At 45.0% G+C, this 12491-nt stretch overlaps 1 protein-coding gene and 1 long non-coding RNA gene across 2 annotated transcripts; one reads left to right on the forward strand and one right to left on the reverse strand.

The window, feature by feature from the left end:
* Positions 1-1302: 1302 nt before the first annotated feature.
* PINLYP (phospholipase A2 inhibitor and LY6/PLAUR domain containing) lies at positions 1303-8924 on the forward strand. Its single transcript, XM_083456148.1, has 6 exons — positions 1303-1619; positions 4826-4914; positions 6035-6151; positions 7201-7353; positions 7863-8006; positions 8310-8924. The coding sequence occupies exons 1-6, from the start codon at positions 1612-1614 to the stop codon at positions 8459-8461; spliced, it is 663 nt and encodes a 220-aa protein (XP_083312274.1). The 5' UTR covers positions 1303-1611; the 3' UTR covers positions 8462-8924.
* Positions 3847-7923, reverse strand: LOC310684918. The gene is made up of 3 exons (XR_014514965.1): positions 7882-7923; positions 4763-4904; positions 3847-4158 (listed from the first exon to the last, which is right to left on the reverse strand). It is a non-coding gene; the product is annotated as an uncharacterized lncRNA (long non-coding RNA).
* Positions 8925-12491: the final 3567 nt, after the last annotated feature.

Consider the following 12491-nt stretch of genomic DNA (forward strand, 5'->3'; position numbering starts at 1 on the left):
ACGATTAATCCGAGCCTTCAGAGGCGAGTAGAGCTGCTTTCCATGGAAAAGCACTTGGCAAGCACTTTTGCCAACTCATGACCCAGGGGGCATTGAGGCAGGTGGACTCAGGGGGGAAGATGTGTGGGGCACCATGTTGGAGACCCCTGCCCCAACTGAATACACTTGAGGTCTGCTACCTAGTACTGTACAGTGAGGCAAGCGGGCAGTGCTGGATTTACTTATAAGCTAAACAAGCTATAGCTTAGGGCCCCACTCTCTTGGGGGCCCCCAAAAAATTTAAAGCAAAAACAGAACAAAACAAAACTGGATGTACATTTCCAAAACTGTATTTCAGTTCAACAATTACTTTGATAAAATACATATTTTGTTATGTTCAAATGGCTTTATTAGGTCCATCAATTACCACATATCATATATTCAATGCAAAAAACAGCAACAATTTGTTGTTGACAAAGGACAGCTGGACATATCAAGGTCCACATTACCTTCAGTAGCTTAGGGCCTCATCAAACCTAAATCCGGCCCTGGGAGCAGGTGGCGCTGTGGTCTAAATCACTGAGCCTCCTGGTCTTGCAGCGGTTCGAATCCCCACAATGGAGTGAGCTCCCGTTGCTCTGTCCTAGCTCCCGCCAACCTAGCAGTTTGTAAGCATACCAGTGCACGATGAGCACCGCACCCCATAGTCAATTTTAACTGGACTTAACCATCCAGGGGTCTTTTACCTTTACACATTCAGTATTGCCTAAATGGGCAGCTGGATGTCAGAGTAGATGATCCAGTAGCATGAAAGCATTTTTTTGGGTGGGGTGGGGTGGCAGGTACTTTGTCCAGGTACCCGATGGATCAGACCTAAGAAACCCCACTGTTTGTCTCCTGCCCCAAACGCACGTGCCAACAGAAACAACTCTATCAGCCCTCAATCTGAGCTTGTTTCTCTTGACTCATCCACTTCTACTGTTACCCGATTCCTTTTGGAACAAGCTTCAGCTCAATTCCTCCCTCAGAGGCTCTGCCCAAGCACTCGGCCCCTTTCAGAATCTGGCAACAGGCTTTCCTCCTGGAAATAGCATCCCATTGTGTGCCTCTTTGGAGCATTACGTCCCTCCAAGATTCATTTACGAACATAAATGCTGAACCATCCTTCTGCAACCTGATGCCCTCCAGAAATTTTGGGCTACAGATCCCTTCAGCCCCAGCAATGCAGGCCAGAAAATTGGGGAAGGCTGTAATAAGCACTCTCGTTCAAATAATTTCATAAAAGAAACAGTCGCTTCCAGAGCAGGTGCTCAGATGCAAAGGAGGTCGGGAGACTTGTAGACAAATTCCCCCAACATGGTTGCTCATGCTTCATTTGTGAGCAGGTCCGAAAAATTGAGTCTAGTGGAAATACGACCCTCAATGATTTATATATTTTTTTGAATGCACTTGTTCAACCTAGCTGCCATGGGAAGAGGTGAAAACAACCAGAAAAGCAGACTAGAAAAATGAACGCAAATAATAGCCAAATAAAATATGAGGTAAAAAGGTTGAAACTTAGAACACCAGACAAAATTAAAAACGGAACAACTAAGCCTGGACTCAAGGGAAAATGTGGATGAGCCCCAAGAGATGGGAAGGTAAATGAGCATTTATTGTGCAGCGTGCAAATAGATAAAAGCACGACTAAATGGATACAATTGCCAAATTAACTAAAAACACAACAGAGGGCAACAATCTTTCTGCATCCTCAGCTGCTAATGCGTATGCAGTCTTATTTGCCATTTGTAGCCTTATTTGCCAATTGGAATCTCTTAAGGGGGATGGATTTGAAGTATGGGACTTTCGTTTCTGATCCCACTGCCAGTCTGGATTGGGTTTGAGGGTCCCTTACCCAGCAAAATGCTCTCTCGTGGGCCCCCATCTACATTCATGTCTGCCGCAGCAGGTTTATGGCGCCACAGTTTGAGATAGGCAGCTGCAAGCAAACCACCATGGCAATTACAGTGGTACCTCAGGTTAAGAACTTAATTCGTTCTGGAGGTCCGTTCTTAACCTGAAACTGTTCTTAACCTGAGATACCATTTTGGCTAATGGGGCCTCCCGCTGCCGCTGTGCCACCGCCGCACAATTTCTGTTCTCATCCTGAAGCAACGTTCTTAACCCGAGGTATTATTTCTGGGTTAACAGAGTCTGTAACCTGAAGCGTCTGTAACCTGAGGTACCACTGTATCCACTAAATGCCTCTGCTGTAGTGTTGCCCCAGGGCATTGTGGGCGATTTAAATGTCGGACCTGCTCACAGACGTAGCTGACTAGAGTCGGCGGTGGGCCCAGTGGAAGGGTGTTGTGTGCTGATTCCATCATGGCCCCATTTTCAGCAAGGTGCTTCCTAACATCAAGTATTTGGGGTCTCCTTCAAGGATTTTTACATCAAGGTCATGTTAATACTTGACTGACATCCGTCTTTGAAAAAGAAAAACACCCAATCTTGTTTGAAAAAACTCCTCCTTCTCTTGGAGACAGCCAACACTAATGGATCACCTTCATTATTCTTCTTTTTTAAAAAGTGACCCTGGACCATTGAACCACTGAAATTGCAAGCAAGTATCTGGAATCCCTCCAATCTCAGTGCCTAACAATTGGTTCTGTGTTCTTTTACTTGAGTGTGCATATTTTTTGTTCCTGAGCAGTCTCGAGGTCAATCAACATTTCAAGGTTTTATCATCAGGGATGGGGACTCTGTGATGCCTGCTGGACTGCAACTTCCATCATTCTTGACCATTGGCTAAACCACTGGCTGGGGCTGATGGGAGTGGGAGCCCAGCAACATGCCAAGGGTCCATCCTTGTTTTACATCAAAGGCAAGGAACCTACTGTATTTTTCGCTCCATAAGATGCACCTGACCATAAGATGCACCTTGTTTTTAGAGGAGGAAAGCAAGAAAAAAGCTCTCTGTCCCAATTTGACAGAGCACATGAGGTAGAAAGATCCCCTTCCGTGCTGGCTCCTGGCTGCTCTCATGCAAGTCACAGAGCACCTCGGATGAAGGGAACTCTAAAAAGTGTTCTAAGGCCCTCTTCCCCCGCCTCACCTTTCCCCACCCCCTCATGTGGGCAGGGGACGTTTGCATGGGCGCTGCCATTAGGACACTCGCACAGCCCACACCCCTGCCACTCTGGGAACCAAAGTCCCCAGCTCCGCCGCTACCCGGGACCACATATTCACTCCATAAGACGCACAGACATTTCCCCTTACTTTTTAGGAGGAAAAAAGTGAGTCTTATGGAACGAAAAATACAGTATGCTTGTAAGCTCCACTAGGCACTTGGCTGGCCTCTGTGAGTACAGGATGCTATAACAGATAGGCTGTTTTGGTTTGATCCAGCAGGGCACTTGCATACAGTAACCTGACCTGAATCCATGGGATAAGGATTCTGTGAGACAGAAATTAAAATAAGCCAATTACAGAGTTGACTTTTGCTTGTGATGAAGCTTTCTTGTGAATGGAGCTCAGCACTGAAACCATGACTCAACATTCTGGGGGTGGGGTGGGGGTAGGAGAAACAACCCAACAACAACAACAAAGTTATTTATTTACATTTTTTATTGTGTATGTGTGTGTCTATCTATCATCTATCTATCATCTATCATCTATCTATCTATCTATCATCTATCATCTATCATCTATCTTCTATCATCTATCTATCTATCACCTATCTATCATCTCTATCATCTATCTATCTATCTATCTATCTATATCATCTATCACCATCGTTACCAATGCACCCAAGATAGTTCGCAAGTTTAAAACACTAATGCAAGTACTTTATATAAAACAAAGATTGACAGAGCCCTCTTATGCTGCCCTGCTGGGGTGAATAGCAGAGCTGAGCCAAAATTTCTCAGAAGTGATGTTACTGAGGGAAATCAGAATTTTCTCTTTTCTTCACCCTTTTTCTCAAATCTCGGGCGGTAGAGCATGAAACTCTTACTCTCAGGGTTGTGGGATCAAGCGCCACGTTTGGAAAAAGATTCCCGCATTCCAGGAGGTTGCACTAGATGACCCTTGTGGTCCCAGTTCTACAAATCCATGATTCTATGAACAATTTCTCTCTCTCATTGCCCAGGAAAAGGGTGGAGAATCTTGGGAGAGGTCCTTTTCCCTTTACAGCTCTTTCTGTAGGCAGAGACTATTCCTTGTGAGGAAGGGCTGTAGCTCAGCAGGAAAGCATCTTCTTCACATGCAGAAGTTCCAATTTTAATCCCCAGCGTCTCCACATGGAGCTGAAGGAGACACCATTCCTGAAACCCTGGAGAACAGCTGCCAGTTTGTGTGGACAGTACTGAGCCAGATGACCTGGGCATCTTTCCTAATCAAAGGGCTGTGTCACCGCTCCAAAAACTGGAGTGAAAGCTCAGCTCACTGGGACTCAATCCCAGCAGTGTTAGAAGACCCTTTCTATTTAAAAGAAAAAGGAGTGCAATGCGCTTTTAGATAGGGAAACATTCCTCTTTCCATCGACTCTCTTTGTAGCCCACAAGTTGAAACTCAAAGCTTCCCACTTCGTTGCCAGGAGTGGGAAAGGTCGGGGTGGAATGAAGGTGGCTGTGTGCTCCCTTGGCTATGGGAGAGCGAGCGAGACCCAGCCGGCTCACAAAAGGACTCCTTGAGGCAGTCAATAGACAAAGAGGATCAGCTGTCAAGGGAGCTTGGGGGCTGCCCAAGGATTTTAAGTGCCTCTCATCAAAAGCAACAAGCCCGACGCCAAGCTTATATTTACCCGTTCACCCCCTTATGTAACTGCTGCGGCTTATATACTCCCACTTGAACTCTTCATTGATAGAGGCAACAGCTCGGCAGAGATCCTGCGTCCCATCACGATGAAGACTCTGTTCAACCTCGGCCTCTTCCTGGCTGCTCTCCTGGGTAAAGGTGAGTCCATGTCATGGGGGAAATGCTGTTCCCTGACCTGCCTATTTGGTGTAATAATAATAGTAATAATAAATAATTTGTACCCTGCCCATCTGACTGGGTTGCCCCAGCCACTCTGGGAGGCTAGAATTAAGTACAGTGGAACCTCGGAAGCCGAACGCCATAAACTCAAACATTTCAGCTCCTGAATGATCAAAAACCGGAAGTGATTGTTCCGGTTTTTGAATGAATTTCAGAAGCCGAACATCCGGCGTGGCTTCCGATCGGCTGCAGGATGCTTCTGCAGCCAATTGGAAGCTGTGCCTTGGAAGTCAAATGTTTTGGAAGTTGAACAGACTTCCGGAACAGATTCCGTTCAGCTTCCAAGGTACATCTGGTATGTTGTAATTTGGATTCAAAGACCCATCCATGCTACTTTCTGGTTTGGAGGTGTGTGGTCAGGGTCCCTAAGAAGTGCCTGCTGGATCAGGCCAATGGCCCATCTAGTCCAGGATCTTGTTCTCACAGTTGGCAACGAGATGCTTGTAGGAGTAAGTCTCATTGAATTCAGAGAGGCTTAAGTGGGCATAGGATTCTGCTGCAACCATGGATGACACAGAAGGATAATCACAAAGCCCTACAGCCCTTGTAACACCCTCCTAGAGTTTGGATTTTGGATTTGATATCCCGCTGTATCACTACCCTAAGGAGTCTCAAAGCGGCTAACATTCTCCTTTCCCTTCCTCCCCCACAACAAACACTCTGTGAGGTGAGTGGGGCTGAGAGACTTCAAAGAAGTGTGCCTAGCCCAAGGTCACCCAGCAGCTGCATGTAGAGGAGCGGAGACGCGAACCCAGTTCACCAGATTACAAGTCTACCGCTCTTAACCACTACACCACACTGGCACTCTAGGGACCACAGGATTACATCCCAAGTTAGTTGAACTTAGTTTGCATTAAACGCAATGGGAGAGAATGCCACACTTTTTATTTCAGTGGCCCCTAAGCCCAGCTATCTCAGTCTGGAGGACTGAGTGCATCCCCTGTGAATGCAAATATTCTGTTGAGTGTCCTCATTTCTAATTAGCTAGCCTCATTCATACAAGCTTGTCTCCTTCCGCTTCCTCCGCTCCTTTCCGCAGGCTCCTGCCTAATCTGTGAGACCTGCATCAGCCCCGGTGAAGGCTGCACTGGCCTGGCTCATCCCTGCAGAATGAATGAAGACACCTGCCTAACCATCGTGGGAATGAACTCTTTGGGTGAGTGATGCAAAGAGGGACACGCAAGTCCCACCTTGGCCCAGTAGAGGGAGAAAGGGGGTCTCTGATTCCCACAGAGGCTTCAAGAAACATTCGTTTCCTTTTCCTGTGTGCTATCCATAAATCTTCCTTTGAGCTTGCAAGCTTGCAGGTATATTTCTTTCAGAAGTCTGCAAGGAGGACATGAGGACAACAGTGATCTCCTGCTATTGTTCCCCACAGGCAACACCTGCATTTTAACTGCATTCTTTTCAGCACTTGCTGAAGACATTATTATTTAGACAAGCCTACCCAGATGTTTAAAAACTTTATCTGAGTTTTAATTGGTTTTAGTCTATTCTGTTGTGGTTTAAATTTCTTGTATGCTGTATTTTTTTAGTCATTTTAAAAAAATCTTTTTTGTAAACTGCTTTCAAGTTTCCTTCCCCCCTACAATCAAATATGAAAGAAATAAAATATTCATTTAAAGCAGTATCATAATGCTTTTAACGGGCATGGCTTCCCCCCAAGAATCCTGGGAGCTGTAGTTTATTAAGGGTTCTGAGATCTCTTAGGAGAGCTGCAGAGCTGCAGTTACCAGTGTTCCTTGGTTTGGGAAAACCATACAATCACAGAATTGTAGAGTTGGAAGGGACCATGAGGATCATCTAGTCCAACCCCCTGCAATGCAGGAATCTTTTGCTTAAGGTGGGGCTCAAACCTACAACCCTGAAATTAAGAGTCTCACACTGTACCAACTGATCTATTGATGATTAAAGCTGAATTGTAGCTTTTTGAAGGGAATAGGAGTCTCTCCTACCTACTCCATCTTAGTGCAGATGGAGTCTAATATTCAGTGGCATGATCCTCCGTATTGCTTCCATCAGGGTCCTCTGAGGTAAGAGGGCGAAGCTGAGCAACTGGTACATACACACATTGTGATGGGATGGGAGCAAGCTTTCCTTGCTGAGATTTTTTGCAAATGTTCTCAAATCCTCAGCCTTTGTGCAAAAACGAGAAAAAAATCTACGATGAACCAGCTCTCTTAATGGCTGTTTTTCATTTTCCAGGTGGTGATGATACCACAGAGACCCTCAAGACCTGCATTGCTGCTGAAGATTGCTATTCTGGTTCCATCAGTGTCACCACCAATGCCGGGCTCCACCTTCAGAGCATCTCTAGCTGCTGCCAGGATGACCTCTGCAACCGTTGGGAACTGACCTGTATGGAACTCTCTGCTTCTCTCCTCTGAGCGGTTTTTCCTTGACCCGTGCTTTCTAGGCATGAGTCCGAGCAGTTTTGCCCTTGTCCCTTTCTTGTCCCTTTCTCAGGGAAAGCCTGCTCTTTCACTTTAAATTGGAGCAAACAACAATCTGGAGAATACCCAAACTGCTGTTTGCTCCAGTTCAGCACTAAAGAGTCATTTTACGACTTCTTTGTGGAATGTCCTCCCATTAGACATCAGATGTCAAGGAAATAAAGAACTACACAACTTTTAGAAGGCATCTAAAGGCTGAGGAAACACAGCCAGATGGATTGGGGTATAAATTGTTGTTGTTGTTATTTACATACCCTGGGGGTAAGCAGCCTTCACAGTACCTCATTTCCAAACCCTGCCTAGGCCAAGGACCTCTGGTATCTTGCACTGCTCAGAGATTGAGGTGGCATGAAACAATATGTTGTGCCTCACAGTCTGGGAGCGACTGGGCTTTACATGGGTTTTTCTCCGCAGTGCCACCTACAAACCTCACCTCCAATGGATTGCAGTGTCCAGCTTGTTCCGTCTTTGGTTCCAGCCACTGCAAGGGGACTGAGATGCTGAATTGCACCGGAACAGACAATCGCTGCATCATGGTATCTGGGACGCTGAATGCCGGTATGAGTAAAAAAGCATATACTGTAGTACTCTGTCCTCTGTCAATTGATTTCAGTCACATAATGCACAATAAGAAGCAACAGACACTAAAACTATGATTTCCCACAGAGTGGCCAGCCCTATTTGCCAGGTAGTAAACATAAATAAAAATAGAAGACCCCACACCCCCAGCCCTGGAGGTAGTCCTAGCGCTACCTAGAGATTGAGTCTGGGGCCTTCTGCATGTGAAGAAGTTGTGCATCTGCCACTGACCCTTCCCCGTCAAGCTTTGTGTTGCTAACCAACGTCATCCTCTGCCCGCAGGTGGTCTTCCCTCTACGTTCACAGCAAGAGGATGCAGCACAGAGACGGCCTGCTCATTGCCCCTGGGGACGGCCCTTTACTCAGCAGGAGTGATCTTCAACCTTGACAAGGTGTCATGCAGCCCGGCCCCGAAAGCCACAGAAAGCCACTAAGGGGGAAGAAGGTGGTTCAGGAACAACAAGCCCTGTGAAATGCCCAAGGTGGCATCCAAGCCATTCATCTCAAGCCCTCTTAGGCCAATTTAAGAGTCACTGCTTCCCCCAGGGAATCCTGGGAACTGTCATTTGTTAAGGATCTCCTAACAACTCCCAGCACCCTTAACAGCTCCCAGGATTCTTTGAGGCAAGCCATGACTCTTTTTTTTAAAAAAATATATTTTATTGAAAAATATTAACAACATAAATTATCAATCAACATAACCAATTACATTTCCCCCCTTTTTATTCCCTCCCCTCTCTCCATCTCCCACCCCCCAGAGACCCCCCAGAGACTTTCCTCTCTGATTTGTTTATACATATTTTTCTCTGCATATTATAGAATTGTACATATCATTACCTTATCCATCATATGTTCTACTAATAAATTTTTGGATGTTTATTCAAAGCCTGCCAAGGAGTTCAAATCGTTTTGTTGTCTTTTTAAATAGTCTGTAAAAAATCCCCATTCTTCCTTGAAGTCACTGTTGTCTTTTTCACATAGTTTATTTGTCAACTTTGTCAATTCCGCATAGCTCATCAGTTTTTCTTGCCACTGTTCTTTCGTTGGGATTTCCTCATTCTTCCATCTTTGTGCTAACAGAACTCCTGCCGCTGTTGTAGCATACATAAACAGGTCCTTTCTTTTTCTTGTCAGATCTCGTCCTAAAATCACTAACAAAAATGCTTCTGGTTTTGTTTTTTTTACAAATGTCATTTTAAACAGGAGAGCCATGACTCTTAAAGTTGTATGAAAGTGTTTGAAAGGTATGGCATGGATATGATCCGAGGATTCCATTGCCCTATTGACTTTCCACCACAGTTGGAGGCAGCAATGTTCTGAATACCAGTACAGTGGTGCCCCGCAAGACGAATGCCTCGCAAGACGGAAAACCCGCTAGACGAAAGCGTTTTCCGTTTTGGAGGTGCTTCGCAAAACAAATTTGCTATGGGCTTGCTTCACAAGACGAAAATGTCTTGCGATTCCTGGGGTTTTTTCCCCCCTCCCCCCCTTTTCCCCAAGCCCCTAAACTGCTTAACAGCTGTTCGCTAAGCCGCTTAACAGCTGATCGCTAAGCCGCTTAACAGCTGATCTAAGCCGCTAATAGCCTTTTGGCAGCTAATCAGCTAATCCCTTAAGCCTTTAATAGCCGCTAATAGCCTTTTAGCAGCTAATCCGCTAATCCCTTAAGCCTTTAATAGCCGCTAATAGCTGCTAAACCGCTAATAGCGCTAATCCGCTAATGGGCTTGCTTCGCAAGACGAAAAAAACCGCAAGACGGAGAGACTCGCGGAACGGATTCTTTTCGTCTTGCGAGGCACCACTGTAACTGGATGCCACAGGAGAGGGCTCTTGTGTTCGAATCCTCCCACAGGCATCTGGTTGGTCACTGTGAGAAATGGATGTTAGACTAGATAGGCTACTGGCCTGATCCAACAGGCTCTTCTTATGCTCTTATGCTTCTCTTCCTCTCACTGTGTTGGGGGCATGATTCCCCCCCCCCCATATCCTTCTGCGTTGTCCTTCAATAAACTGCCATGGAAAGTAGCTAAAAAAACACACTTCATTTTTACCTCTGCCTCTCAAGGCCTGGCTGGGGCCAGGGGAGACTGGGTTTTGACCTGGTCCAGGAAGCTGAAATCTAAAGATATCTCTGTAAATTTTCTTGCGTTGCCTGGAGAAAAGCAGTCACATACCAGTAATAAAAAGTGGGAGCTGGAGCGCGGGGAGGAAGGGAAAGAGGAAGAAATCCTCTTAGGTTTTAGGTAAGTTCTGCTATCAAAGCAAGGATGAAAGAAAACAGAGCCACCCTTTGCTTTCCTTGTTATTTTAAAAATGTCTTAATCATTTATTTATTTTTTAAAAATAAATAATAATACCAATTTTACTATTTATACCCTGCCCATCTGGCTGGGTTTCCCCAGCCATTCTGGGCAGCTTCCAGCACATATAAAAACATCAAACATTAAAAACTTCCCCATGCCTTCAGATGTCTTCTAAAAGTTGTGTAGCTCTTTATCTCCTAGACATCTGATGGGAGGGCATTCCAAAGGGAGGGTGCCACCCTGTTTATAGAGGTTCTTAAGGTTTATAGAGAAAAAAATACAAAACTTAATATCTTTTCCCTTTTTAAAAAACAAAACACAAAAGGGGGAGGAGATAGAAATAGAAAAAGGAAAAGAAATAAATAATAAATAGTAAAAAATTGGTTAAAAGAGAAAAAAATAAGATTAAGAAAATATGTGGTGGACCTGTAAAAGAGTTTTGGGAAATGATGAGGTTGTGATGCAGGAGGACGGTGATAGAGATGTCACTACTGAAATGTCACCACTCACATAACCAACTCCCTGCCCCCTCCCTCAAAGGTGCAAACACTTCCACACTAGCAGTGACTGTGGATAGATAAACTTTTTTCTTTTCTTTTTTTTAAAAAAACGTACTGGATTTGTTGCAAAACAGGAAACCTGAATTAGATGGGGAAATATGATGGGGACGCCAAGGGGACACTAGAAAAAGCTTGCATGCATGAGCACCACCACAATAAACTGCCAGATGGAAGCAGTCCATATGATCACAGAGCCAAAGGTCTAGTCTAAAGGTCAGGGACTCCAGATGGAGAGCAGGCAACAGCCAGGTAGGGCCAGGAGCTACAGGTGCTGTTTCCAGCATTTAAGAAGACCAGAGACGGCTGGTTCTCATCGGTGCCTTCTGCTGAAGGCTGGTCAGGTACAGGTGGAGTCGCCTTTGCCTTCTCCCCCTTCAGGCTGCTGCTCAGAAGGTGAAGCTGACTCCTGGTCCATGACACTTTATTGGATATTTTCTTTGGCTGCAAATCATTTCAGCCCTTCTTTTATATATATAATAATTCTTAAACTTTCTGTTTTATCATTTAGAATACTCATTTAAGCATCCTTAAAATATCAATGACTTCCCTTCTTCTCTTTCTATGGTTCATTTTGCATATCATAAATCCCTGCATATTTTACATAAACCAAACCATTCTGTATTCCATTATTACATCCATCAGAACTTATTTACACTGTTGGGTTTATCTTAATGCTGCCAACGTTTTCAAGTGTACACAATTCCCTCCATTTATTCAATAAACATTTTCCAGTCTTCTCTAAACATGTGTTCTTCTTGTTCTCTTATTCTATACGTTAAAGTCTTCAGGCTGCACATATTCCATCAGCTTAAGTTGCCATTCTTCTTTAGTTGGGACCTTGCTCATTTTCCATTTTGGGGCTAACAAAACAGGGGCCGCAGCTATGGCATACATGCATAACCTTTTTTGACACCTGTGAATTTCCATCTGAATTATCCCCAACAAAAAGGACTCTAGGTTGTTGTTGTTTTTTGAAAAGTACTTTTTAGACATTTTTTTTCAATTCATTATGAATTATTTCCCAAAACTCTTTTACCCTTTTACAGGTTCACCACATATGAAAGAATGTTCCTTCAACCTCATTGCATCTCCAGCTTTTATCTGATTCATTCTTATGCATCTCAGTAAGCCTACTCAGATTTAAATACCACCTGGAAACCATTTTCAAGTAGTTCTCCTATTTGGCCCTTCTTTTAGTGGGAGGCAATGTATAAATTGAGTAACAGCAGTAGGGGATTGAACCTGCCTCAGGTTCGTTTTGAATCATGACTAGGTTGCAGCAGCAGGTCCAACTGCTGTGGGGATGGTGGTGTAATATGGACTCCCCACAACAAGTCCATGAAGGCACTGATGAGACATGGACAGACTCCTGCTAGACACAGGAGGCTAAAGCCCCAGTCAACAGGTCAGAGTTGGGGGACCCTGTTTCAGTACATCAGCCTCAGCCAGAATGGCCATTAGGCAGGGATATTACTGTTGTTGGTGTATTTCTGTTTCAAGAGACAATGACATGTGCAGGGCCGTCTTACCCATAGGCGCTAGGAGTGCGGGGCACCCGGGCGTCGGGCTCTCAGGGGCGCCTGGCCGAGAGTCTGGGGCCC

This window comes from Podarcis tiliguerta (genome assembly GCF_965153285.1).
Source record: "Podarcis tiliguerta genome assembly, chromosome: 8".
Lineage (NCBI taxonomy): Eukaryota > Metazoa > Chordata > Lepidosauria > Squamata > Lacertidae > Podarcis > Podarcis tiliguerta.

Excerpts from the sequence above, each read along its gene's own strand:
- PINLYP (XM_083456148.1), top strand. Across the intron at positions 6,152-7,200 it reads CGTGGGAATGAACTCTTTGG|GTGGTGATGATACCACAGAG; the intron begins GTGAGTGATGCA and ends TTCATTTTCCAG. Across the intron at positions 8,007-8,309 it reads ATCTGGGACGCTGAATGCCG|GTGGTCTTCCCTCTACGTTC; the intron begins GTATGAGTAAAA and ends CTCTGCCCGCAG.